The sequence below is a fragment of the Talpa occidentalis genome, unplaced genomic scaffold (assembly GCF_014898055.3).
Source record: "Talpa occidentalis isolate TD23 unplaced genomic scaffold, MPIMG_talOcc4v2.1 talOcc4.7, whole genome shotgun sequence".
Taxonomy (NCBI): Eukaryota; Metazoa; Chordata; class Mammalia; order Eulipotyphla; family Talpidae; genus Talpa; species Talpa occidentalis.
The window spans coordinates 115,195,521-115,222,254 of NW_023605083.1; the positions used below are offsets into that span (position 1 = coordinate 115,195,521).

At 48.7% G+C, this 26,734-nt stretch overlaps 2 protein-coding genes across 3 annotated transcripts in view; one reads left to right on the forward strand and one right to left on the reverse strand.

Annotated features, from left to right (window-relative positions):
- The window catches only part of ACSF2 (acyl-CoA synthetase family member 2), a 32,833-nt gene that overhangs the window by 3,646 nt on the left and 2,453 nt on the right, over positions 1-26,734 (reverse strand). For both annotated transcript variants that reach the window (XM_037492561.2, XM_037492560.2), the window contains exons 2-10: positions 8,546-8,741; positions 8,047-8,175; positions 7,740-7,793; positions 7,218-7,336; positions 6,909-7,074; positions 6,345-6,440; positions 6,045-6,202; positions 5,735-5,826; positions 5,385-5,461 (exon numbers count right to left, since the gene is read on the reverse strand). In XM_037492561.2, coding sequence (XP_037348458.1) covers positions 5,385-5,461; positions 5,735-5,826; positions 6,045-6,202; positions 6,345-6,440; positions 6,909-7,074; positions 7,218-7,336; positions 7,740-7,793; positions 8,047-8,175; positions 8,546-8,741 — 1,087 coding nt within the window. The remainder of the gene's footprint in view (positions 1-5,384; positions 5,462-5,734; positions 5,827-6,044; positions 6,203-6,344; positions 6,441-6,908; positions 7,075-7,217; positions 7,337-7,739; positions 7,794-8,046; positions 8,176-8,545; positions 8,742-26,734) is intronic.
- On the forward strand, positions 1,237-5,171 carry CHAD (chondroadherin). The gene is made up of 4 exons (XM_037492562.2): positions 1,237-2,089; positions 3,904-4,067; positions 4,342-4,487; positions 4,663-5,171. Exons 1-3 carry the CDS (start codon positions 1,316-1,318, stop codon positions 4,481-4,483), a joined length of 1,080 nt encoding a protein of 359 aa, XP_037348459.1. The 5' UTR covers positions 1,237-1,315; the 3' UTR covers positions 4,484-4,487; positions 4,663-5,171.

Consider the following 26,734-nt stretch of genomic DNA (forward strand, 5'->3'; position numbering starts at 1 on the left):
GCACAGAAGGGTCTGGTTCTTTCCCCCCCACCCCCCCAATACAGACAACAACCCCTACCAGGCACCCCAGAGCTGAGATCCTATCTGCCCACCCTCCACTTCCCGCAGAAATGGGGACACCTTGGTTGGTAAGTAGACGCAGAGGCCTGGTCGACAGAGGCAGGGTTGCCCACAGGACCTGGAGCCTGGCTAGCAAGCTGTCCGGGGCCAGCTCCGTGTAGCTAGGAGACCTGCCCCCCTCCCCCTCCCTCACAGCCCTGGGGCCACTGCCCAGGTGTGGCCTCTGCCAAGTACACCTTGGCGCCACTCTGGCCGCCACCCTGAGAGCCCCCTCGGAGGCGCGCCCTGACCACTGGAGGTGGGGATGAGGAGATGGGGCTATTTTAGGAAGATTAAGTAAGGGGGAGAAAGGGAAGCTGTCGCCGCTGTCCTCGCTGTCCTCGCGCAGTTGCCCTGGCCCTGCCTGCGGTCTTCAGGTGTGTTTACGAGTCCTGTGGGTGGCCCCACCCCCTCGCCGCCCCAGGTCCCAATTTTCTGGTTAGCGTTCGGCCCTGGAAAAGGGGGCTGGGGCGCAGGGGACAGGAACCCAAGCCCGGAGCCGGGAGAGAGGAGCCCCGCAGGGCCGGCGGGCGCGCACTTCTCGTCAGGCCTGGCTCGGGGCGTCGAGCCGGAAGCGGGAGCCCGACGCCAGAGCTGCTCGCACGCTCCGCCGGCGGCGCACAAGAGCCCCATTAAAGCGCCGCGGCTGGCGGACCGCGGCGAGACTCGTGTCCGGCTGTCCTGCTCCGCTTCCTCTCGCCGGGTCCAGGCACCCAGCCGAGCGTCTGGGGGGGGGGGGCGGGTTGGGGAAGGGGGTGGCGGCTGGCGGCTCATGCTTGAGCAAACAAATAAGTTCAGGGAACGCCTCCCTCTCTTCGGTGTAAACTCGGGGCTCTCCACACACCCATCCTTCCCCTCCCCGAAAAGTCTGAGGGAAAGAAGGTAGGGGGCAGGGGGAGAAGCAGGGTCTGAGAGCGCAGAGAAAGGGGGCGAAGGATGGGGGACGAGGTCCGGCCGCCGTCCTGGCCCCACACAGTCGCCGCCGTCTGGGGGCCCCCTCCCCACCGAGGGCGGGGGCGCATCTCTGGGCGCGAGGGAGTTAAGCTGGTGCCTCGATGCTCCACGTAGGAGCTGGCTCGGCTGCCGGCTGCGGTCAGGGCCACCGTATAAATAGGCCAGGAGCCCCGAGGAGCTCCGAGGACTTGCCGCTGCCCGCACCCCGCCGTCGTCGCTGCTGCCGCCGCTGCCCCCAGCCCCGGCCCCAGGCGTCCTGGCCATGGCCCGCCCGATCCTACTGCTCAGCCTCGGCCTCCTGGCCGGCCTCCTGCCGGTGCTCACCGCCTGCCCCCAGAACTGCCACTGCCACGGCGACCTGCAGCACGTCATCTGCGACAAGGTGGGGCTGCAGAAGATCCCCAAGGTGTCGGAGAAGACCAAGCTGCTCAACCTACAGCGCAACAATTTCCCAGTGCTGGCTGCCAACTCGTTCCGGGCCATGCCGAACCTCGTGTCGCTGCATCTGCAGCACTGCCAGATCCGCGAGGTGGCGGCCGGGGCCTTCCGCGGCCTCAAGCAGCTCATCTACCTGTACCTGTCCCACAATGACATCCGCGTGCTGCGCCCAGGCGCCTTCGACGACCTGAGTGAGCTCACCTACCTCTACCTGGACCACAACAAGGTGACTGAGCTGCCCCGGGGGCTGCTCTCCCCGTTGGTCAACCTCTTCATCCTGCAGCTCAACAACAACAAGATCCGCGAGCTGCGTGCAGGGGCCTTCCAGGGCGCCAAGGACCTGCGCTGGCTCTACCTGTCGGAAAATGCGCTCACTTCCCTGCAGCCCGGTGCTTTGGATGATGTGGAGAACCTCGCCAAGTTCCACCTGGACAGGAACCAGTTGTCCAGCTATCCCTTGGCTGCTCTGAGCAAGCTGCGGGTGGTGGAGGAGCTGAAACTGTCCCACAACCCCCTGAAAAGCATTCCAGACAATGCCTTCCAGTCTTTTGGCAGATACCTGGAGACCCTCTGGCTAGACAACACTAACCTGGAAAAGGTGAGCTCCCAGCTCCAGACCTGTGCCCTGGCTCCTCTGCCTGGAGGCCTAGAGGCGCAGGGCCACAACTGGGCACTATCTCCTCTCCCCTAAAGTTGTTTTTCCTCTGGCTATCTCCAAAGCGAGGGCATTACCAAACTCTGTCCCTTGTCTTCTCACATCCACACCCTAAACCCTGCCCTGCTGCCCGGTCCCCAGTCTCAGCCACTGCACCCTAGGATTCCTACTTATAAACAGGGCTGGGTCTGCCCTGATCCAACAGATGGCCTGGCCCCTAAAAGGCATCTCCAGCGTGCCCACCCCCACCCCAACCCCTGCTGTGGGCAGCAGCCACCTCTTCCTGTTGGGCCTTCTGCCCCTCCTCTGCTGTTTTTTCCTGTCTCCAGTAAACCTACTACCCCATAAAGGAAGGTTTGTTTATTGAGGAGCCTTCTAGAGGAGCGGGTGAATCAGGCCCACAAAGAGACCCTGTTCCTGATGGGGAGCTAGGGAGTGAGCGGGGAGCATATACCTGGGGAAGACCTCCTCCATGCCCCCCAGAGGCCCTAGCGGATGCTCCTCCACCCCCCACCCACACACACTCCACTGCATTCTCGGGTCCATTTCAACTGAGTGGGGGCCAGGAACCAGGGGCTCCCCGGGGCTGTAGGCATGGCACCAATGGGCTCCTTGAAAAGGAAAAAGCAAGTGCCGTGCACCATTGTCAACCTTCAACACTGGACCGAGGGTCTCCCCACAGGGAAGACACGCTGTGCATCACTGTGCCCAGACCACTAGCTGCCTTTTGCTCACCAGAGCCACCAGACCCTCTCCTGGCTGCAGCCTCGCTTAGTCCTGCCTCCCCCACAGTACCCAGCCTGGCCAGCTGGAGCTGTTGGGCTGAGGACAGAATCCTCCTTGGGACTGGAAAATCATTCTGGTACAGGGGCTTTGGCCAGGCAGTTTGGGCAGGGATCATGGCAAGGTAAAGGCAAGATGGCCATCTGCATGGTCTGGTTACAAAGACCATGTCACAGCAGTCCCTGGTCACAGGCCTGAAGATGCAGGATCAGCCCAGACAGCAGCCAGCCTTTGTTTGGGCAGATGGAATCTGCCCCCCCCCCCCCCCCCCCCCCCCCCCCCGCGCCCCAGCCCATCTCCAGCCCCAGCTTCTCCCCAGCTGAAATCGGAGACCCTGTGGCCTTTCAATGGGAAGCAGAGCAGGGCATCAGGGGCTGATCTGGGGCAGGGGAGTCCAGGCAGGAACTGTCAGTCCTAGGCCAAGATGTGGGCATCAATAGAACGTTTCCTCTGGAGGCTTCCAATCTGGCCAAACGCCCCACCAAGGTGGCTCCACAAATAGCTTTTGTCAGGCAGTGAGGGAGCAGTGAGGACAGAGCTGGGTTAAATCCCAGGACCCTGGGGGTGTCGGGAGCCCGGGCCCACAGCCCACCCCACCAAACACTGACTGACTTCACTGTGTGCCAGCTTGGGCCAAACTCAGGCTGCCTCCCCATCCCAGTATTTGTGCAGGGAGGGTGGAGCCAGGGAAGAGGAGGCTGGTGTGGTGCTGCAGCCTCGCTAATGTGTCCCTGGGCAAGGGGCTTTGTTTCTATTCCCCCACCCACTCTCTGGAAATAACGCTGCCTGCCTGCATCTCAAAAGGTGGCGGTGTGATTAGATCATCTGAGACAATTCAGTCCCCAGTCCCCGTGAAATGCCTCGAGGTGCCAACGCTTTTGTCCAGGGAAGGACCCTGCCCCTAGGCACCATGGAGCTGGAAAAGTCTGGACCCTGGTTCTGAGGTGCACACTCATGACCACTTTACCCCCCAGTTCTCAGACGGTGCCTTCCTGGGTGTGACCACGCTGAAACACATCCATCTGGAGAACAACCGCCTGAGCCAGCTGCCTTCCAATTTCCCCTTCGACAGCCTAGAGACCCTCAACCTCACCAGCAACCCCTGGAAATGTACTTGCCAACTCCGGGGCCTCAGGAGGTGAGAACACCCCCGTGTGCTCCCCAGAAGCCACCCTCATGTGATGGAGTGGAGACACATCAGGCCCTGCACTAAGACCTCCAAGCATATGTGCTAGATCTGCTCCCGAGTAGGTTCCCTGCTTGGGGTGGGGGTGTGGTTCCCCATTTTTGAAATGAAGATGACAGTTCCCCACTAACCTGAAGCCAAGCCGATCCTGGCCCCATGGCTCACCGTCCCTTCCCCAGTACTCCCACATCCCTCCTCCAACCCCAGCAACTCTCTGTCTCTCCAGGTGGCTGGAAGCCAAGACTTCCCGCCCCGATGCCACCTGTGCCTCTCCCGCCAAGTTCAGGGGCCAGCACATCCGTGACACAGATGCCTTCCGAAGCTGCAAGTCCCCCACTAAGAGGTCCAAGAAAGCCGGCCGCCATTAAACAGGTGGGGGCAGGGTGGACAGGTCCCCCATGCTCTCTCGGCACATGAGGAGGGGTGGCCCATGGGGAGGGGTGGGGAGACCCCCCATTTTGAGAGGGGAGGACTAGGATGCCTCTCCCAGGGGACACATGCCTGGGACTCCCATCATGTCCTGACATGGCTCCTTGCCTCTCCACAGGTCCCGACCCAGCTGGTCCTGGTGACTGGCCTCTGCCTTCCGCCGGAGAGACTACTGACCTTCCCACTCTGACCCGGCCTTCTCCCCACAGCCTCTGCTGATGCACAGAGCTGTCCACACCTAGCCGCGTCCTGGCAGGGGGCTCAGGCACTCCAGCAGAAACCCAGCTCTACCCAGCAGTGAGAGCGCCATCACACCTGCCCCCACCTCCCAGGCTCTTCTGAAAAAAGCTGTTACTGAGACCCCCCAAGGCCCTCAGAACCAGAACAGAGTGGTCATCAGGATGGCCACCTTCCAGAATCCTCCCCTCTGCTCCCCTTGCCCTGCCATTTGGAAACAAACATCAACCCCTTGCCCCACCCTTTCCTTCCAGAAAGGGTCTGAAGCCCATAGCCCAACTCTGCCAGCCCCACCTGCCAGGACACGCCAGCAGGACACTGGTGCTTTGCTACATACCCTGCGCTGCATTTCCTCCCCAGATTTCTATAAATATAAATGTATGTATGTATATTTACCCCCCCGGCCCCTACCTCCATGATTCACCAACTGCTGAGGTCAGACTATTTTCTTACATCTGCTTACTGGAAGGAGGGGGAGGAGAGGGTCTTCCTTGGAGACAGCAGATGATAGCTCAGCCTTCACTTGTCAGTCTGTCCTCACCCAGGCCTAGCCTGCCTCCCACTCCCAACCTGGGCCCAGCCCCTGTCCCAGAGGCCACTTACCACCAGCTCCTTCATGTTCAACTTGTTGCTCATGGCTCGGATCAGCTGTGGGGGTACCGAAGACCCACCAATCACACCTGAATCAGAGAGCAGGCTGACACAGCTCCCCCCTTCTCCAGGCACAGGAGACCCCCTTCACCTACAGCTCTTTCTAGGGAAGAAATTCCCTTCTCTCCCTGACCCTGGATCTGTTCCTACACTTGGCAGCAGACCTTGAACTGGGAACACTGGGGATTTGCCTCCTCCCCCACCCACCCCACCTTTCAGCAATAACCCTCTTGCCCCCTAAATAAGAGTGGGTCCAAATCAAGCTCACCCCGGCCAGTGCTGGCCTGGCCACCCCATCCCACCTCCACACATGGTTGAGATGTCATAACTGGAGAAGTCTGGCTGGTTCAGAATGTCCAAGTACATTGTGGGGGTGCCATAGAGGTGGGAGCCTCTGTATTGGGGGGAGGGGAGAATGCATCTCAAAATCAGTCTCGGAAGTAGAAGGGAGCTCCTCACCCACCACCCGGAATCTGCAGAAAGGACAAGTCTGCAACCTTGGGGAGCAGACAAAGAGCAGAGAGGGAGGAGACATCTTGGAAAGGGATGGGGCCCAGGAACGAGAACAGAAGGTTCCCATAAACCTGTGGGTAGCTGCCCATTGATGCCCACCTCTCTTTGCTGATGGCCTCCAGCACCTTCTTGCCGTCAAAGGCTGGAGAGGACAGGATGAGGGTGAGGCCATAGATCACGCTCACCATTGTGCCGCCCACAGAACCCAGGCAGTGGTACAGGGGAGCAGGCAGGACTGCCCGCAACTCCTCCGGCGGCTGGAGATGAAGACGGGAGGCTGAGTCTATACTGGAGCCAGAAGCCCAGGAAGCCATTTCTTCCACTCTGCAGGGGGAGCCCAGCAAGTCCCCACCCCTGCAGGGTGCCCGTCAGCCTTGGCCTGGGTCAGCACCCCTTTACCTTCAGGTGCAGTTTCATTCGCTCCCCTAGTAGGCTGGCGTTGTTGACAATATTGTAGTGGGAGAGGGTGGCCCCCTTGGGTCTGCCTGTTGTCCCCTGACAAGAGAAGAAAGTGACAGATTGGTCTCCTTCTTTGTCCTGCACACAGGTCTCCCGTGTGCCTGCCTGACGCTAGCCGCTAGGATCCAGAAATGTGGAAGATAAGGTCTCTGTCCTCATGCATAAGGCGACTCAGGGAACTCTGTGGCCCACCGGCAGAGTCCCTCTCGGCTCAGTTCCCCCATCTGCCAAATGAGGGGACAGGCGGGACCAGCTCTGACATGTTTGCCCAGGACATCTGCCCCCCAGGGCAGATGCTAGGGACGAAGGGCCTAGGGGGTGCAGCAAGTGACAAGCACCCAGTGCTGATGTTTTCCAGGGCAGAGAGGACAGCTAAGGCTACACCATGGGGAAGGGTGCCTATACTCCTGACCACCTCCGCTACCCCCCTACACTTGAGGAAGGGTCACGGGGCCAAGGGTCAGCATGCCAGCGTGGGCTCGGGGCCTGAGCACTCAGCCCTACCGAGGTGAACTGGATGTTGATGGGGTCATGGCAGGACAGGAACTTCTGGGCGTGCCGGAACTGGGCCAGATGCTGCTCGGCACTGCCAGCTGCTAACACGTCGTCCAGGAGCAAGGTCCCTGGCAGAGGGGCATCCACTGAGATGACGGTGGTCAGGTCTGGGAGCCTGGGGCAGGGAGATGGTGAGAGTAGAGGCTGAGGGAGGGTGAGAGGGTTCTGCGAGATCCCAGCTTCATCCCTGGGGTTGGATAGGAAATGAGGGGCCGGGATACTGCACAACACTCTCCTCCCAAACTGGAACACTCCCACCTCTGACTCTTCAAGGCCCCGGGCTGGGATGTCTCCAGCTCTGGACAGATCTGCTTCAAGATGTCGTAGTACTGCTGAGTCTTGAACTGCTTGGGGAACACGAGGGCTTTGCAGCCCACCTGTGGAAGCAGAAGCCCCCACTTCTAGTCAGCAGGAAGCCCCAGACTGGTCTTTGGGGGGTCCTCAGGAAGAGTTGCTGTCTCTCATACATATCACCACTACCCTGATACATGCACATCACTTCTGGTCACACACCCCAACTCACACATACTACCCCCTACACACATGCGCATGCACTACCATTTAACATGTATAGACAAAGCCCATAACTACCCCCACAGACGTGTGTCACCCTAAGCACATGCACCAGCTGGTGTGCCCTATCCTCCCACACACAGCCCAAAGACGCACTGGGTGTCACCCACCTGTACATGCCCTCCCCATGCCCTCAGCCCTCTATGACAATCGGAAGCCCCCTGTGCCAGGCAGTGGCCAGGCGCCTCTCCCAGCAATGGGACCTACCTTCTTGAGAGCATACTCAAGCTCTAAAGACTGGTAGGCTGGGTTCACAGACACCTGGAGGAGATAGCAAAAGAGTGCCAGTGTCCTCTGCAGCCCCTGTCCCCCTTGATGTGCCTCCACATCTGGAGGTTCAGATGCACTGTGTAGACAGAGGCATTGCCTCCACCCCAGGGCCTCCTGGGAAGACTTCAGGAGAAAGTACTATCTGGTCTGAAACCAGCCAGGCACTGGTTTGGTTCTGGGGCCAACAGCCTGCGGGCTCTCCCTGAATAAGACCCCCCAACTGTGCCAGGCTGCCCCTCCTCACCAGAATGATGCCCGCCTTGGCAGTGGCCAACTGTATGAGCACCCATGCGTAGGAGTTGGGGCCCCACATGCCCAGGCGGTCGCCCTTGCGGAGGCCGATACTTAGGAGTCCAGAAGCAGCTTTGTTCACCTGGTGTAAACAGACAGGATGGACAGGGGAGATGCAAGCAAAGTAGCAAGGGACCCAACCTCTCACGCCAGCCTTTGGCCCAGGGGTTCGCATCAATACCGCCTGGGAAGAAGGCACAGACAATTCCAAGGCCTTGGCACCTCTGGAATGGAGCCTGGGAATATATATCATAAGCAGTGCCTCAGTAGCGACTGACACAGGCGGCATCCTGACTACCTCTGCCTCAGCCCTTCCCCTTCTCCTGACATCCCTGGGCATCTCAGGCAGCTCCAGCACCCTGTCCCCAAAGCCAGGTGCCACCTTGAGGCTCTGGCCATTCTACCTGAGAGTTAGCACCTGTTTGTTTTGAGGATTCAAGATCAGGACCTACCTCCTCCAAGAGCTGAGTGAAGTTCAACCTGACGTTTTCGTGGGAGACGATTAAGGCCTCTTGGTCAGGGAACTTCTGTGTTGTGTCCTCGAGGCACTGTCCCACCGTCTTGTTGATTAGTCGCAAACTGGTTCGGCCCTGGACGTAGCTGAGGCCTCCGATGGGCAGGGTTGCAGTGTGATCCTCCTCCCTGGAACTGTTGGGGACAGAGGTATGGACTTGCTTGTATCAAGCTGGACACCTCTGACACCAGGGCTTAGCACACCCAGCTGGGAGGTTGGCTGCTCACATGTTAGGGACCACTCCAGAAACTGACCTTACCCCACCCCCAGGAACCATCACCATTATATTTAGAGGCTGCTTCATCCTTGGAAAAGCCAAACCCTGAGCTGATTTCCTGTTCTTTATCAGAGAGAAGATTCTTTTCCCCAAACAGTTTCTACCTAGAAGAGCCACCTGAAGTCTTGATACCGAAACCTCTTGAAAGGAAACTGAGTTAAATCTTGCTGCTTTGACCAAGCAGAAAGTTGACCTGTGGGCCAAGAAGAGACTCACGCTAGACACTGCTCCCTCCTGATAAAAAGGCCCCTGGGTATTTGACAAAACGCATGGGATTGTCCAACATAAGGACTAAACCTTACATCAAACCATGGAAATAGTCAATAATAACAGATGGTATCAATCCATTAACTAACAGCACCACACTAAAACAGTGCCACACACTATATTAATAACTGGAAGAATCGCCTGCCTCTGGTAGGTGTATCTATTATATGGACTATCATCGGAGTTAGTCTATAGCTCAAAAACCGTACTTAAAAAAAAGTCTACTGATTAACAAAAACAAAAACAAAAATTCCAACTATCACCTGCCAGCTTAGACTGTGTGTACTCATTTGCCCTCAGCTGCTGACTCCCATCCTGCCTCTGTGGGAGTGCGACAGGTCTGTTCCTGTCAGAGAGGGTGGGTGTGCCCTGGTGGTTCCCATCTCTGCAGTGCACAAATAGCTTCAGGGCCAACCCAATATCTCAATTCTGCAGTTGTGCTAAAAAGACCAGGCCTATCTTTTGTTAATTGACCACATATGGCTTGTGGGAGAGAATTTCTAGAACATACAGATATGTGGTGGGGACCAGGGCAACAAAACGGGGTTTCTCTATACATGGAAGAGGAGGGTGAGTGCCAGTGTGGACTGGCAGGGAGGCTCGAGCACTGGGGAGGTGAGTCTGAGTGCCTGGGGTGAGGACACCTCTGCAGCACAGGCTGGGGTAGCATCTGTCTCAGGTCTCACCCCCGGGGGCTGTCAAATGTCAGGACACCTAGGCAGACACCTCAGTGTCCCAGGTCACATCTCTGCAGTGCACTGCTAGCTTCAGAACCCAACAGAATGCATGTTCCCTGGGGGTGCTGTCTGCTCAGGAACTTTCTCAGGCTTCCCCTTCTGCATTTGGAGCATCTGTGCCTTCTCAGAGGTCTCGATGGGTAATCCCGTGTGGGCTGGGATGAAGACTTTAATAAATCACCCCATATAGGCTTCTCTTCCTGTCCTGCTCCTCAAGTCCTTGTTCTTAGGAGAATCTAAATTAAAATAGGTCCTCCCTGCTGGTGCAAGGGGTTAAGACGCAACCTATGAAGCTATACACAGCCACTGCAGCATGAGTTAGATCCCTGGTCAGGGAGCTACCCACATGGCCCAGCAGACCTCTTCTGACACTCCTGCTGCTCCCTTCAGCAGTGTATTTCAATAGATCTGCCTGTTCTGCTCCCCACTCTGTTTCTGGTGAATCCTCTCACCCCCTGCACCTCTGGCCTATACCCTGGTCTTGTATGCATAAATAAATAAATCTTAAAAAAAATAATAAAAAAATAAATTAAAATACAGGATCTCTTCTCTCTAGGCTTCAGCTTCCCACAAATAAAATTTGGGGGTTGGATCAGTGGTTATTTTCCAGTGAAAGAGCAGGGCTGTGGACACAACTTGCTTAAGAAGAAGCCAACACAGGAGAAAGTCAGGAGAGACGAAGAGAGGGTGATGGATTCAGAAACAGGGAGACATGGTGACAGATTTCATCCTGAGGCTGCCGAATCCCTAGGCCCGGCCCCCAGAGAAGTCTACCCACCTCTAGACTTTGTACTCTCAGAAGCCAATACATTTCCTCTTTAACTTTAAGACAGCTTGGGGGGGAAAGCCTAAGTCCATTTGTAACAACATGGAAGAAGCTGAACCACATTATGCTAAGTGAAATAAACCAGCACAGGAAAACAAATACTGCTTGATCTCACTTGTGGAATCTCAAATACAGATAAATAAAATTTAAAACAGTTGCAGCTGGGTTTCTGGGGATAAATGGTGAATTCCACCCTCTCCCCTAATCAGGACTTCATGTTTCACAGTTTCAGCTACTGTGGCCAAAGGCAGTCCAAAAAGATGGTGAATAGGAAGCCAGTTTGAGAAAGATCACATTCACGAAACTTTCATTATAGTATACTGCTAAAATTATTCTACTAGTTGTTAATCTCATCATGTGCCTATTTACTATTTTTGAATTTTTCTTTTAAATTTTATGTACAAAGAACTTTGTACTTTGTACGTTGCTTCTGCTATGAGGTAGTCGTCTTGGACAACTGATTCAAGGAAGTACATTCAGTGCAACTTAATGAAGTTTCTGTCCTTCTCGTGCTGATGGAAAACACTGGCAGCACATGTTGAGGCTGTGTTTCCAGGCTAGACTGAGGCCGCTTGAGCAGAGGAGGTAAGAGAGAAATCCCTGGCTGAATTTTCTACCACTTGTTAATCCCATACTGTACCTATTTATTATTTTTGAAGTTTGTTTTTTTTAAAAGAATTATTCATTTAATGTAATATTTTTATTTCTTTTATTTATTTATGCATACAAGAACTGGGGTGTAGGCTAGAAGTGTGGATGAGAGAGGATGCACCAGAGAGAGTGGGGAGCAGAACAGGCAGATCGACTGAAATACACTGCTGAGGGGAGCAGCGGGACAGACAGGAGAGGTCTGCTGTGCCATATGGGTCAGCTCCCTGGCCAGGGATGGAACTCAGGCTGCTTTGCTAGGGGGGTTGGGGGGTGCATGTCTGGAAGGTAGTGCTGAGACTTAACACTTAGGCCACCAGGGTGGCCCTATTTTTGAAGTTAAAAAAAAATTTTATGTACAAAGAGACTTGAAGGCCCAGCAGGTCACCTTCTACAAGTCAACATCTGGATTAGGAGACAGCAGAGTGCAGATCTCAGTCCCCAAAATGGTTGTGCTGTCAATAAAAGGCAGGGGGTTCAGCCTCCCAACAGGCCTCTTCTGTTCTCATATTGACCAAGGCTTTTATTGACTTTGGAACCTAGTTTTACACTAATTTATCATGGTCCTTGGGCTATACAGTGGCCTTCTGGATCCATCTGGCAAATCAACAGGCTGATTTACAGAGGGGGAAAAAATCCACTTCAATTGTCACCTGTGTTTTCTCTGATAAGTGCAGTGATAGAGACACTCAATGGTCTACTTGCCCCTAACAGATCCTCAGATATTTATCTGGCCACAGCCCCATGGAATAGATACCACATTTCCAAACTCCTCCAGCATATGGTCTGGCTCAGAGGTGAAGTTGTAGCCAAGGGATTTAAGGTTGTGTGTATGGTTTCTGAGAAGAATACTTAAAGGGGCATCTCCTCATTCTTCTCTTTCTTCTTCCTACTGGTTAGAATTTTGCCGATGGCAGGAAAAGAATGCAGCATCCAGGACCACATGGTGGGCCTGAGTAACAAGGCAGGGGCCTGGAGCCTCACAGCAGTGTCGTCCATGCCAGCCACAAACTGGCTGTCTCCCAGAAAAAGAAACTCCCCTCTCCTTTAAGCCATGGCAAGAGTGGGCATCTCTAACAGGTGGCAATTCTGGACTTGCAGTCTCCAGGTAAGGAAGCTAAAGTGCAAAGAGGCCAAGAGGTCCATTCAGCTGGTACTTCAGCTGAGCCTGAAGCAGAGAATCAAAAGTAAATGCTCTGGGCCTCCCTGGTGGCACAAGGGGTTAAGACACAGCCTATGAAGCTCTCTGCAGCCACTGAAGCATGAGTTTGCTCCCCCGCCAGGGAGGAGACCCACATGGCACAGCAGACCTCTCCTGTCTCACCTGCTGCTCCCCTCAGCAGTGTAGTTCAGTCAATCCACCTGTTCTACTCCCCACTCTGTCTCCGGTGAATCCTTTCACCCCCACACACCTTTGGCCTATACCCCAGTTTTTGTATGAATAAATAAATAAATCCTTAAAAAAAAAACAAAAGTAAATGCTCTGGCATTTACAGTTGTATCTCTTGACACCCCACCTTGAGTAGGATGGGTAATTCTGTTCTTTAGGCTTTGGGTGTATACCTTATAAAAATCATAAAAATTGTATAATCTCAGTTTGACTTTGTCTACAATGTTTTACTAATTGAACCCATAGTAGTGCAGTTTACTCATAAACATAAGGACCACCATCATTTTGAAAGCCCAGGTATTAAAAGAGTACTGATTCTACTTTCTTCCTTTCCAGAATATTCTCCAAATGCCTGGGACAAAAGGGGCACCATTTCTTTTTCTATTTTTAAACAAAGTGACAGCCATTCCTTTTAAATTTTAGGAAAATTTTTAGGAAAAGTTGTGGGGGGGTTGTTTTTGGGTTTTTTTAATGCGGGTGGGAAACTTAAGGAGCTGGAGTCTCAGTTGCTCCCAATTCAAAGAACCAAAGTAAATATTTAGTGAGGCCTTCAGCTACTTGAAGTGAGAATTGTGAAAGGCAGGTAGGAGCAAAGCTAAGGAAATCAGCCAAGAAGGAGTGGGAGACCCAGCTCAGACCCATCTGAGGAACATGCAGAGATTTGGCAGGTGAGAATTCAGGTCAAGATATGCTGCAAATCTGATTTCACAAAAGAAGTCAGAAAACAGGATTTTTTTTTAAGAATTCACTTTTCATTGTTGGAAACTACTCTGTTCACTATAGTTGGAATGTTAGACATGCTTGACTAAATGACCAAATGGGTGAATTATACATAACACAAATAACGACCTAATTAAAAAAGATGGGTGAAGGACTGGATTAGACATTTTTCCAAAGGAGATACATGAAAGTCCAATAAGCATGTGAAATGCAAATTAAAGCTATAATGAGATGCCACTTCACACCCACTAGGAAGACTATAATCAAAAAAGCCAAGCAGCAAGGTTTAGTGAGCTTGGGGAGAAATTGAAACCCTTGTGCACTGCTAGTAGGAAAGTAAAACAGTGCAACTACTATGGAAAACGGTTTGGCAGGTCTCCAAAAGTTAAACAATTGCCATATGGCACAACAATTCCACTCCTAAGTACATACCCAAAAGATGTCTTCATGTTCATAGCAGAACTATTCACAACAGCCAAAAGGTGCAGAAAACCAAATGTCAGCAATGGATGAATAGTTTGATGAAATATGGAATATTACTTGGCCATAAAAAGGAATGAAGTACTGATACCGGTTACACCATGGATGGACCTTGCAAAATTATGCTAAGTAAAAAAAATGAGGCCACTCACAGAAAATCACACAGTGTATCATTTCAAATAGATGAAATGTTGGAAACAGGCAAATCTGTAGAGACAGAAAGTAAATAAAGTAGTTGTGTAGGGCTGGGGTTGGGGGGAGCAGATGGGGAATAGGGAGGTTAGAACTAGGGCCTAGGTATTCTCTTTAAGGTAATCAAAATGTTCTAAATTTGACTGTGATAATGGGTGCACACATCCATTAATTTACTAAACTTGAGTGAATTATACATAATTCCTTTCCTTCATCTATATCTAACAGAAATCATATATGTGCTCACCAAAAGACAGGGACAGGAATATTTGTATTATCTCCAATAGAGAAACTACTCTGATAGTCATCAACAGTGGAGAAGATAATGAATGGAAATTTACTATATGCAATGTTGCATGGTAATAAGAGCAAATGAGCAATGACTACTCCCAAGGATATGAAAGAAACTAATTTTTTAAGTGTTAAATAAAGGGAGTCAGAAAGAAAGTTGTGCATATGGTCTAATTCCATTTATATGTACAGAATAGACATGTGGCCTGTGGCCAATGGTTACATAGGGTGTTCAGTTTCTCAAAAATTCAGCAAGCCAGCACTTAAAATCTGTGTACTTTTTCTAAATTGGTGGTATCTTTAATACAGAATTTAAAAGAAAACGCTCCTAGGGCCTAAGCTAGAGTTTATATAGTCATAATTCATAAACTCAATTTAGTGGTGGACTGGGACATTTAGTTACTATTCTGTCATAAAAATAAAAGTGATTGTATCACTTTGGTGCAAAATACCTACACACATTAATAAATAACACTGGGAAAGGCAAGCAGACACATCTGTTTGTGTTCTCGCTTTCAGAAATTACTCAAGAAAAGAAATAGTCAGTTTTGAATGTGACAGGAGTTTCCTTCAGAGAGGGCTGACAGATGCTGGAGAGGAGACTTGTCCTCCTCCCCCCACCCTCCTGTCCCCCCCTTCCATCCTCCATACCCCTCCACCCCCCATTCCCACCCACTCCCCACTCTCGTGCACCACCCCATAGTAAACTGAGATGATTGGCCCCAGCCACCCAATTTCATACAGTCATGTTCTCCAGGAGGGGAGCACACAGCAGCTTATGACTCTTGCCTATTCTTTACAATATGGTTCACTGCGCCTGAGGCTTTGGGCTAAAAGGCAGCACCCCCCAACACACACCACCGCCCCCCTCCCCCCCCATGAGGATACTGCATCAGTGGGAAACTAGAACCCACCTAGGAAGGATCTGCTTTACAAAGTAACTTCCAGATCTGTCTATAGAGACTTAATGACAAGTCTGGAGGGTAATGATTCTGTTTTGTGAAAAAGATGGGCACTCTCAGTGGAGAAGGCAGGCAGGAGTCATTCCCCTGCAGCGAGTGTGGGCTGAAGTGGGGAACACTGAGCACCTTCTAATGCAAAGCTGCCTTGCCGGTTTTGCAGGCAGATCATCCTGGGTGCTTTTATCTAGGTTTTGCAAATGGAGATAAGAGAAGTTAAGCAGGGCTTCCCCGGTTGCGCAGCGGTTGAGCACTGGGTTGCGAAGCTGCCCGCGGCCTCTGCGGCGCCGGTTCGATCCCCGGCTGCTCCCCGGCCACCGGAGGAGGGTCCCACATGGCGCGCAGACCTCTCCTGCCGCCCGCTGCTCCCCTCGGCAGTGTACTTCGGTCCTTCTGCCTGCTCTGCTCCCCGCTCTGGCTCTGGTGAATTCTCTCACCCTCCCGCGATTCTGACTGTACCCAGTGCTTGTATAAATAAATAAATAAATCTTTAAAAAAAAAAAAAAAAAAAAAAGAGAAGTTAAGCACCTTGTCCAAGACGCTGGAATAAAAGTTGATTAAAGCAGTTTCATCAATTGGATCACAAACAGCTTTCCACTAAAACAGACCAAGTGACACACAAAACCTAATAGTGAATAAATCTGCCTCAAAGTAACATTAGAAGGAAGACAAATGGCTAGTAAGGACAGGAGAGGTCCACGTCACAAACCAAAGCAAAACTGCCTTAAGGTATTTGTTCCCCTAGAGATTGACAAAGATGTAAACATTTATATTATGATGTCTATAACTTATTTTCAAAGGCAGCCAAAAAAAATGTGTACATGTGTGTATATGTGCGTGCATGCGCATATTTGCAGACAAAGGGCAGGGACAAAGAAAGAGCCCTACTCTCTGACCTGTTAGTAGCTAGTATTTAAAATAGTCTTTTTTGCTCATTCATCTAGATTATTAAGTCACCAAGTCCAAAAAGTTATGATTTCAAAAAATTCATTCAATCTTCCCAACACTGTCATAAATGAACAGCCACAAGAGAGGAAAATACAGCAAATCAGTAATCATCTGCCAAAACCAAAGATTGCTGCCGTCAATATTAAAATTCCAAGCGTACTCTTGCTAAGGAGTACTCAAAGGCATGGTGGTTATGCCTCACTTAGTTTCAGCTAAATGAGAGATTGTCTTTGCCACTGGAGCCAGCACGCTGTACTCTTAACTCCATGCACTCAGTAAGAGAGCTTATCCTGAGAAAAGGGGGATACTTAGAAGAGAGCACGTGGATTATAAGGCTCCCCTGGATATGCCTAAATAAAGCTCTCTGTTAATAAAATGGCTATTAATTTCAACATAAAAACAAAAATGTTGGCAAGAATGTGGAGAAATGAACCAGAGTATGAATGGGTCCAGGATTTTTTCTTAAGGTAATAAGTATAGAAGCTGGGGCCTCCCTGTGTGTGTGTGGGGGGGGTGGTGCAGGGGTTAAAGTCTCAGTGCTATTGAGATATCCCCAGTCACTGCAGCATGAGTTCGATCCCTGGCCAGGGAGGTGATCCACATGGCGCAGCAGACCTCTCCTGTCTCGCCCGCTGCTCCCTCAGCAGTGTGTTTCAGTGGATCTGCCTGCTCTGTTCCCCACTCTTTCTCTGGTGATCCTCTCACCCCCTGCACCTCTGGCCTGTACCCTAGTTCTTGTATGCATAAATAAAAATAAATCTTAAAAAATACATATATATAAGCCATGAAATGTATGAATATCATGCTTCAGGATTCCTCAACTCACCCTCATGCTGGAGTTCTGGAAATGGGAGAAAGGAGGCTGATTGCAGATCAAGAAGCATTTATATGTCAGCAATTCTGGTAAATTGCCTAAAAAATCTTATGAGAAAAGCAACTAAATCTTCAAGTCACCAACAATTTATAGCAAATTCTTTTCTAATCCTATACCAATATTCAATTCTCATTGGGTTTGGTATCTGTAATTTTATATTCTTTTTTATAGAGGATGTTCCAAATCTGGATCCCTTCAGATTTAATACCTATTAATGTTTGAATATACATATTCTTTGATTGGTGATTCTACTTTTAGGACTCTTTAATTTAAAAAACTTAATGAATGCTTAAAGGTATAAATAAGAACATTAATTGCTGCTTAGCAAAGAATTGGTGGGAAAAATTATTACTATTAGTAAGGAACTAAGTAATTAAATTATGGGGCATCTATACAATGGAACACTATGTCATTAAAAAATAAAAAAAAAACTATATATTTAATAATATGGAAAACATCTAATATATATTGGGTTAAAAAGTACACTGCAGAGTAATATGTTCTGGTAAATCCCATGCCAGCTCTCTTCTAAATAATCCACACACAAGATCTGTGATTTGCATCACCCTCCAAGTCCAAGAAACACAGCCACTGTACACATGCAGGAATGAAGTTCAGTGAGCCCAGTGGCCAAGCTGGGATTCAAACCCTGCACAGCCTGGCTTCCAAGGCTTCCATCCAATACAGAATGAATCTACATAGCAGTTTATGGTTTGCAATGGGCTTCCATGTTCGTCTTCTATGAGCCTCACATTGGCCTTGGATCATCTATAAGAAGGATCATTCCTTTCTATGGATGAGGAAGCGAGAGATTCATCTTCTTAAGATCACAACTCTGGTGGGTGGCAGCCCTGGATCCCTCTCTGTATGTACTGTGGGGTCTGGAGCAGCAAACCTGAGGGTGATGGGGCCCTCTGAGTGTTACAGGCCCACAGAGCGTACCTCCTGGAAGGGTCGTATCAGTAGCCACCTCTACTGGGCCCCCACCTCTCAGCCCGCAAACATGCTAGTCCTTTTTGGTGATTTTCTTGTGTTATTGGATTCATTTCTTTGCTGCCTCTGACCTTGCCGGCCTGTTCTCATGGCTGCTGCTCATTTCTCCTGGCACAATACAACATGCATTAGTCTGCCTGGCCCCATGGTTACCCCAACCTGGAAAGCCTTGTGCCTGACCTGTCAGCAGGACCTGGACAGAAAGTATGGACTGGCTTCTCTGGGCAACTCCAAGTGCAACAGCTGTGGCATTCTGTGACATTCCAGAACCAGCAACAAAAGTCGGGGCTGCTATGGGCACCAAAGATCACACTGTTCTCACAGGGTCAGGCGGAGACCATTGCAGAGCTGTGCTCTGGAGGAGCCATGGAAGGCAGGGATGATGGAGACACCACAGCAAACAGGTCTGCAGAATCTACTTTGGGAAAAATTGTTTGTTTTTCCTCCTGGGTAGAGGCACTCAGGATCTGAGCCAAAATCATATAGGTGGACCCTGCCCTTGCTGGAGGCTGAGATTATCCCAGGTCCTGGGCAAGTCCTCTTACTCCTTTCAAAAGCCACCAGGAAGGGAGATGACGAGATGCCATGGTCAGTGGAAGTGCAGGAACACCCCCATGCTGCAACTGACCACTGCTCCCCTGGGCAAGTTGCCATGCCAGGCACCAGCAAGGCAGCTTTAGAAAAGAAATTGAAAGCAATAGCTTGCTTTTTGTTCCAAGTGGTGTACAGGCTCTGCCCTTCCCCCACAGGCGTTTGATTCCAGGCTGACTGTTAAGCCCTAAGGAAAACATAAACCATCAACAAAGCTAGAAGACAAGCAGCCAAATGAAATTGATAGATTTGATTTTATATATAATGGACAAGGGAATAGTATTTTGCCTGTATTTAAAAAAAACAAATCAATAAGGACAAATAATCTAACATGATACAAAGCAAAGAACATGAACAGGATAGTCACAGAAGACATTTCAAAAAATGCTCAATTTCACTGTCATCAGGGAAATGTAAATTTAAAGCACAAGACACCATTTGCCCACCAAAGTAGTAAAATTTTAACTTTCAGCAAATCCAGCAATACTGTAGCACAGCCATTTCAGGGAAACTTCTAGAAAAAGCTGAAAATGAAACTCTTTTAACACAGCAATGGCACTGCTAGAGGCATAATCATACCATGGACTACTCTACAGTAGGTAAAACAAAAACCCTAGATCTGTAGGTGTCAACATAAACAGATGTTAAAAGCATATTGCTGGTATAATTTTTGCTAAAATTATAAAAGCATCTTAAGAGTTCTTTATGGATATAAAATATGGGAAACTACTAGCACTTATTGCTTGTACAACATGATCCTAAGCACTTTACAAATGATACAATATAATACTTTAAATGGATTCGAGACAATATTATATATTAGATGGATTTATTAAAAGCAAAATGCCTGTTCTGATATGACATGCATTAAATTTCTGATGGTGGCTCTGGTGAGGGATGGATTGGGGATAGTTATCAAGGGGACTTGAACATGACATTTTATTTCTTTGATTTATATTTCTCTGATTTCTATTTCTATTTTATTTTGGAGTGGTAGGTACACAGGTTTGCTATTTTATCATGGGATTGTATTGAAAATTTTTTCCAGATGAAATTTTAAAGAGGAAAATTTCAAATGGTTTGATGATCTCCCAAGATAGGAACCGAAAATCCTCAAAAGATAGCATGACTTGCTGGTACGGGCAGACTAAGACAACCTGTTATGTGAAGGATCAGAGCCAAGACTAACTTTCTCTAATAAAGAAGAGCCCCAGCCTGTCCCTGAATTTCATGTGCTATACTGACAGGCAAGCCTCAGTCCTCGGTCAAGAAAGAAAGAAAGAAGGAAAGAAGGAAAAGAAGGAAAAGAAAGCAAGAAAGCAAGAAAGCAAGAAAGCAAGAAAGCAAGAAAGCAAGAAAGCAAGAAAGCAAGAAAGCAAGAAAGCAAGAAAGCAAGAAAGAAAGAAAGAAAGAAAGAAAGAAAGAAAGAAAGAAAGAAAGAAAGAAAGAAAGAAAGAAAGAAAGAAAACTCTGAAAACTCAATAGTGAAAAGATAAATCAACCACGTGGAGAATGGGCAAGACTTTATGACTTGGCATTACCCAGACGAGGATATTCAGAGGGTAAATGAACACGCCACAAAGAACCAGTCCACACCACGAGCTGCTTGAGAAAGGCATATCTGATCAGCAGAAGTTATCACTCTACACCTATCAGGTGGCAAAAATAAAAAATAGGGACAGTGCCACATGCAGGCAAGAAAGCTGTTCACTCAGACCTTTTGGTGGGAATGAAATAGGGAATAGTCAGTTTGGAAGTGTTTGTCCATTTCTGTAAAAACTGAAACTACAACATGAATCAGGTTAAAAATGCTCAGTGAAATAAGCCAGAAAGAAACTGAAAAATACCAGATGGCCTCATTCATAGCAGGAATTTAGAAAACCTAAATAAGGGATCAGGAAAAAGACTAACTACAATACAATAAAAATCAAAATCAACAAGCAACTCTAAACCAGAGACACACTATAGGGGGGGAGAAGGGAGTAGGATCAAAACAAGGGGGGTGGGAATTGTATGGGGAGACTATAACCAAGATGAAAATACATACATTGTGCAAAAATGAAAACTGATGTAAAAATATATAAAATTAAAAAAAAAATGGAGTAAAACAGACTCAACACGGAGTCCTCCATGCCGCCCCCACCCAGACTGAATGCCTATGGCAGTTTCGACCTGTCCCCAAAATGTAATCCTAAACCACTCCATCAGGAGTTTTCTAATTCTCACCAGTGAGATAATACGCCTCAGAGCCTCTCTCCTTCCCTGGAGGAAAGCTACTTTTTTTTTTTTTTTTTTTTTTTTGGCTAATAACCTTGTTAAGCCTGCTTTCTGCCTAAAATTCCTTCCATTCTGTGTGAGCCTGTGTAAACCTACACATAATCTGCCCCATTCATGAACAGTTTAATAAAGTCAATAAAGCTCCAGATCTGTGAATTTTGTTTTCTAATAACCAGCAGTTGCACATCTGGGCAAGTATCCCAAGGAAATTAAGACTTGTGTTCACCCAAAAACCTACTTGCAGCACTCACAAGCCAAATGTCCTTCCTTTGGTCAATGGTTAAGCCAGCCATCCCTCCAAATGAGGAGTACTATTTAGCAATGAAAAAGGAACTATTGATACACAAACAACCTGGATGAATCTCCAGTGAACTATACTGGGTGAAAAAAATCCTAAAAGCTACACACTACATGACTCCATTTATATAACATCTTGAAATCACAAAATCATGTAAATAGATAACACATGGCTGGAGATTAAGAAGCAGGTGGGGCAGGAGGGAAGCAGAGAGGGCTGTCAAAGGGCAACATGAAGGATCCTTGTGATGGAAATATACTGTATCTCCATTGCCTCAACGTCAACATCTGCTTGTGATACTGAACTACAGTTTTACAGACTCTCATCACTGGGAGAAACTGAAGAAAGGGTATATGGAATCTGTCTTTGTATTATTTCTTTTTTAAAAAAGATTTATTTATTTATGCATACAAGAACTGGGGTACAGGCCAAAGGTGTATGTGGGGGGGTGAGAGGATTCACCAGAGACAGAATGGGGAACAGGCAGACTGAAATACACTGCTGAGGGGAGCAGTGGGCGAGACAGGAGAGTTCTGCCACATGACTTGGGTAGCCCAAGATGGCTATTTCTTGTTACTTTTTTAAAAAATGGCTACTAGAAAACTTAAAATTACTTATTGGCTTACATTCTTTTTCAATTGATCAGCACTTTTTTTCCTTGATAGTTCAGAGGTTGCCCCCCTGCCCTGCCCCCAGTATAGATCATGCCACGAATCCATAGGGAGTGGTTCTAGTGGCTCAGGACCTTCCCAGGGCTCTCACAAGGTGTGCTTCCCTGAGTGAGGCAGACTGGCACTTCAGCTGAACCCAATTCTCTTTCTCTTTGGCTTCCTTTTTTTCTCTGATAATTTTCCTTAAAATAGTTTAGGAATTTATCTCAGCTCTTAGAGTGCTTAATATGCTTAATACATTCTCTTGGCAAGAACCTTGCCCTTTATTTACAATGATGCCAACTGCATGCTGGTTAACTCCGTAGCCCAGTTTTGCTATGTTGGGGCATTTCTTTTGAACAGTGCCCATTCCCTTGAAGTCTACATTACATTTTTGGTAGATTCCCATGTTTGTAGGCAAAGAAACAACTCTGTGTTTCTAGAAAACCCACAGAGTCTACCCCATCTCTTTGCCTTTGTGTTGGTCATTATGTCAATTTACTAGATGATATCAGTTCCAGATAGACGGATGAATAGCACTGTAATAGAGCGATCAACAAATTCTTTATCTTGGGTTGTTGACTAATAATGGGTGTATACCTTTATTAAATCCATGAAACTGTACACTGAAGATTTATGCATTTTACTGTATGCAATTATACCATAAAGTTCCATGGCCCTTCCACACCCAACCTAACCTCCCTGAAGGAATTCACAGCGTATAGAGAACATAGCTTACAAGGAATTCCTGAGTGGTAAGAGCTACATAAAGATTTAGCCAGGTACTCTGTATTGGCGGAAGCTTCCATTTTCATATGTGCTTGTGGGTAGGTACAGAAAGTGCACAGGAAATTGTGTGTAGCAACTCTCATTAAGATGAGGATAATTCTGAAAACCTGAAATAATGGGATGGGAGGCACCCATGCTGAGGGTTTTTCCCTTGGGACATTTGTACAAGCATGTGGGAGTCAGGGGCAGAGGCTGATTCAGGACACTTGCCCCTTGGTGGGATCAGTTCTTAGCTTTCTAGGGTCCATACTCTCTCTGTTCTCACAGAAGACTAGAGAGGATCAGAGTGTCGGGAGGTTAGGAGGAGTTCATTATGGTTCCAGCAAAGCAGGACTTGGGGTAAACATGAAGGCTCCCACTTGATGACAGCCCTCTGGCAGGCTCAAAGATCAGCTTCCTTAGCAATTACATCAGCAGACATGAGTGCTTCCTGCCCATGTGGCCTTTTTGACCAAGAACTCAAGGTGGAGTGACTTGCCTCAGCCATACCCAGGTAGAAGTAGTCAGGTGAGGCTTCCCTGCCACCTGATTCTCAAACTGAAAAACAGGAATGCCAACAAGGTTGACAAAGCATGATTTGTCAGCTAGAAACATTTTGTGTTTCTAGCTGAAGTGACAGGTATCTGGCAGAATTGTTGCTACCTATTATTTATCCCCTACAAGCAAGAACCACTCAAGAGCTGAGACTGCATACTCTACTTTGGTTTAGTCAATCTATGATCAGAAAATAAAAAAGCTGGGTCTCCCTGGGGTTAAGTCTCTTTACTATGAACCTATCGGTAGCCACTGCAGCATGAGTTTGATCCCTGGCCAGGTAGGTCACCCACATGGCACAGCAAACCTCTTCCGTCTCACCCACTGCTCCCCTCAGTAGTATATTTCAGTAGCTCTGGCTGTTCTGTTCTGATGAATCCTCTCACCCCCCACACCTTTGGCCTGCACCCCGGTTCTTGTATGCATAAATAAATAAATCTTTTTTTTTTTTTTAAAGATGCCCTGTATCCCAATGCCAGTTTGTCAAGCTGGACCTGTTTAGTTTCCCCTGACAAAACTATCTACTTTTTACTCTCCAAACAGGATCCTTAAACTGTGAACTGTGGGTTTTGGGATCAGCTCTGGAATGTGCAAAGAAGGCCAGTATTGCATAAGCACTATTTGTAGAAGAGCTCATCACTGTGAGGGGTTGAAGTTCTCCTTGGTTTCAAGCTGTGGGTGAAGCAGTTTCTTATGTGACCTCATTTAATCCTCACCACACTATCTTCTCATGAGAAAAGTCAATTTCAATAGAAGTTCCAAAGCTACCAGCTAGAAAGTGGTTCATTCCAACCCATCTCTGTCTGGCTCCAAAGTTTCTGTCTGTGGATTGAATAAATAAAATAATGTGGGGGATGTGAAGAGGGCTTCATACCCAGGACTCATAAAGTTTAAGCACAAGAAAGTTCGCATACAAGTGTGTAGACCACACTTCAAACTGCATGGTTGGAGGACTCAGGTTCAAATCCCAACCTCCTTAAGAAGTCTTCCCAAATTCCACTCCTACCCATCAGACTCTTCCCTGATTTGACTGACATCCCTAAATGGCACAGCACCCTCTCTGCCTTGAATCAAGGGGCCTATGGGCTTCCGCTGGAGACCCTTTTGGCGACGAAACAGTGAAAATAAATTCAACCATCTTTATATTTCCCCAATATACGGGAGACCTACTGTATCCAAGACAGGAAAATCAATGTGTCATTTGCTGATTACAAAGTCCAATTCTGTAGCTATCTATGGTCACGGTTTATCTATTTTTTTCTATTGTTACATTTAGATGGGAGGCTCCCTGGTGGAATGCAGAGGGATGTCATTACCAAATCATTTGTTACTCATCTTTTTAGGATAATATGAAAAGTGCTTTTTGTTAACTATGATGGCTTCTACCCAAAACATTTCCTGGCGGGCCTCCCTGGTGGCACAAGGGGTTAAGACGCAACCTATAAAGCTGTCCGCAGCTGCCGCAGCACCAGTTTGATCTTCGGCTGGGGAGCAACCCATATGGCGCAGCAGACCTCTCCTGTCTTGCCCGCTGCTCCCCTCAGCAGTGTATTTCAGTTGATCTGCCTGTTCTGCTCCCCACTCTGTCTCTGGTGAATCCTCTCATCCCTACACCTCTGGCCTGTACCCCAATTTTTGTATGCATATATAAATAAATCTTTAAAAAAAAAACACAAAAAACATTTCCTGGCTTCATACATGCTGTCCCCCATATAGGGACAGCATCTAATAGTTTCTGATGCTGGTCCCACCTGATTACAGTCATCCCCCTAGATGGTGATCCATGAAGCCAGCTCACTCCTCTACCCCAACCAACTGCATCAAATTACAAGAACCCCAGATCTGAGCATCACGACCCAATTCTGAGAGACTTAAGCCGCTCTCCATCTTTCCAATCTCTGAGTGCCCCCAACATCCCACATACAGCTGCCTGGAATGTAGTCCCTGGCCAACTTTAGAGGCAATCTGGAGAAAGCCTGCCCATCTCAAGTTCATCAAGCAAACTGCATTGAATTCCTCCTTCCAAGACTATCTAAAGTGGGCCTCCCCGGTGGCACAGTGGTTGAGCGCTGGGCTGCTGCCCGTAGGTAGCCTTGCAGCGCCAGTTTGATCCCCGGCCGCTGGGCGAGGGTCCCACATGGCGCACAGACCTCTCCTGCTGCCCGCTGCTCCCCTCAGCAGTGTACTTCGTCAGTCTGTCTGTTCTGTTCCCCGCTCTGGCTCTGGTGAATGTTCTCACCCTCCCGTGCTTCTGACTGTACCCAGTGCTTGTATAAATGAATAAATAAATCTTTAAAAAAAAAAAAAAAAAAGACTACCTAAAGCCCCAGACTAGCCCATCCCCCTTCCTCAGGGAAGGAGGTATGTGGACAAAAATAAAGGAGTTGGTGGTTAGGGAGATCTGGAAAGCGATGGTCAGATTCTTCTTTCCTTCTGGGAAAAAGGCCCTGGACAGTCCTAATGGGGAGGGGAGTGTCCAGCAGAACCAAGGGCTGGCTTGTGGCCAGGCAGAGGCTACCACCTTGACAACTATCCAGGAGAGAAAACTAGGTATAAGAAAGAGGCCACTGAGGAGAAGATCCTCTCCTACTTTCAAATCAGTTGAAATTCCTGCCCAGACACCATTTGAAGGTTCTCAGAGGTGAGCAGGCTCCAAGAGAATGGCTGAGGAGAAGAGCAAGACTTTGTCCATGCAGTGAACAGGTGGCAGTATCAACAAATACTCAACAGACTCAGAGGTTATGAAATACGCTCACAGCAATATGCCCACCTTGATTAGGTGCAGGCTCCAGGGCTTCAATCCATGACACTTTGGCTTTAAATTACTTGTTCTTTCCTAACAGGCAAAACTGGTGAGCTGAAAAATAATAGGCCTAAGGTATTGGACAGCAAGAAAGCAGGCTATATGTCACAGATTAGAAAAAGAAGGGAATAGAAATTCAGAAACTTGGGCCTCCCTGGTGGCACAAGGGCGTAAGTCTCAGCACTATGAAGCTATCTGCAGCCACTGCAGCACAAGTTCAATCCCCGGCCAGGGAGCTGACCCACATGGTGCAGCAGACCTCTCCTGACGCACCCGCTGCTCCCCTCAGCAGTGTATTTCAGTCAGTCTGCCTGTTCTTTTTTTTTTTTTTTTAAGGTTTTATTTTATGTATACAAGAGCCGGGGTATAGGCCAAAGGCGCAGGAGGGTGAGAGGATTCACCAGAGACAGAGTAGGGAACAGAACAGGCAGACTGATGAAATACACTGTTCTGTTCCCCACTCTGTCTCTGGTGAATCCTCTCACCCCCCCGTACCTCTGGCCTGTACCCCAGCTCTTGTATGCATAAATAAATATTTTTTTAAAAAAAGAAAGAAAGAAATCCAGGAAATTTCTCTTAGGAC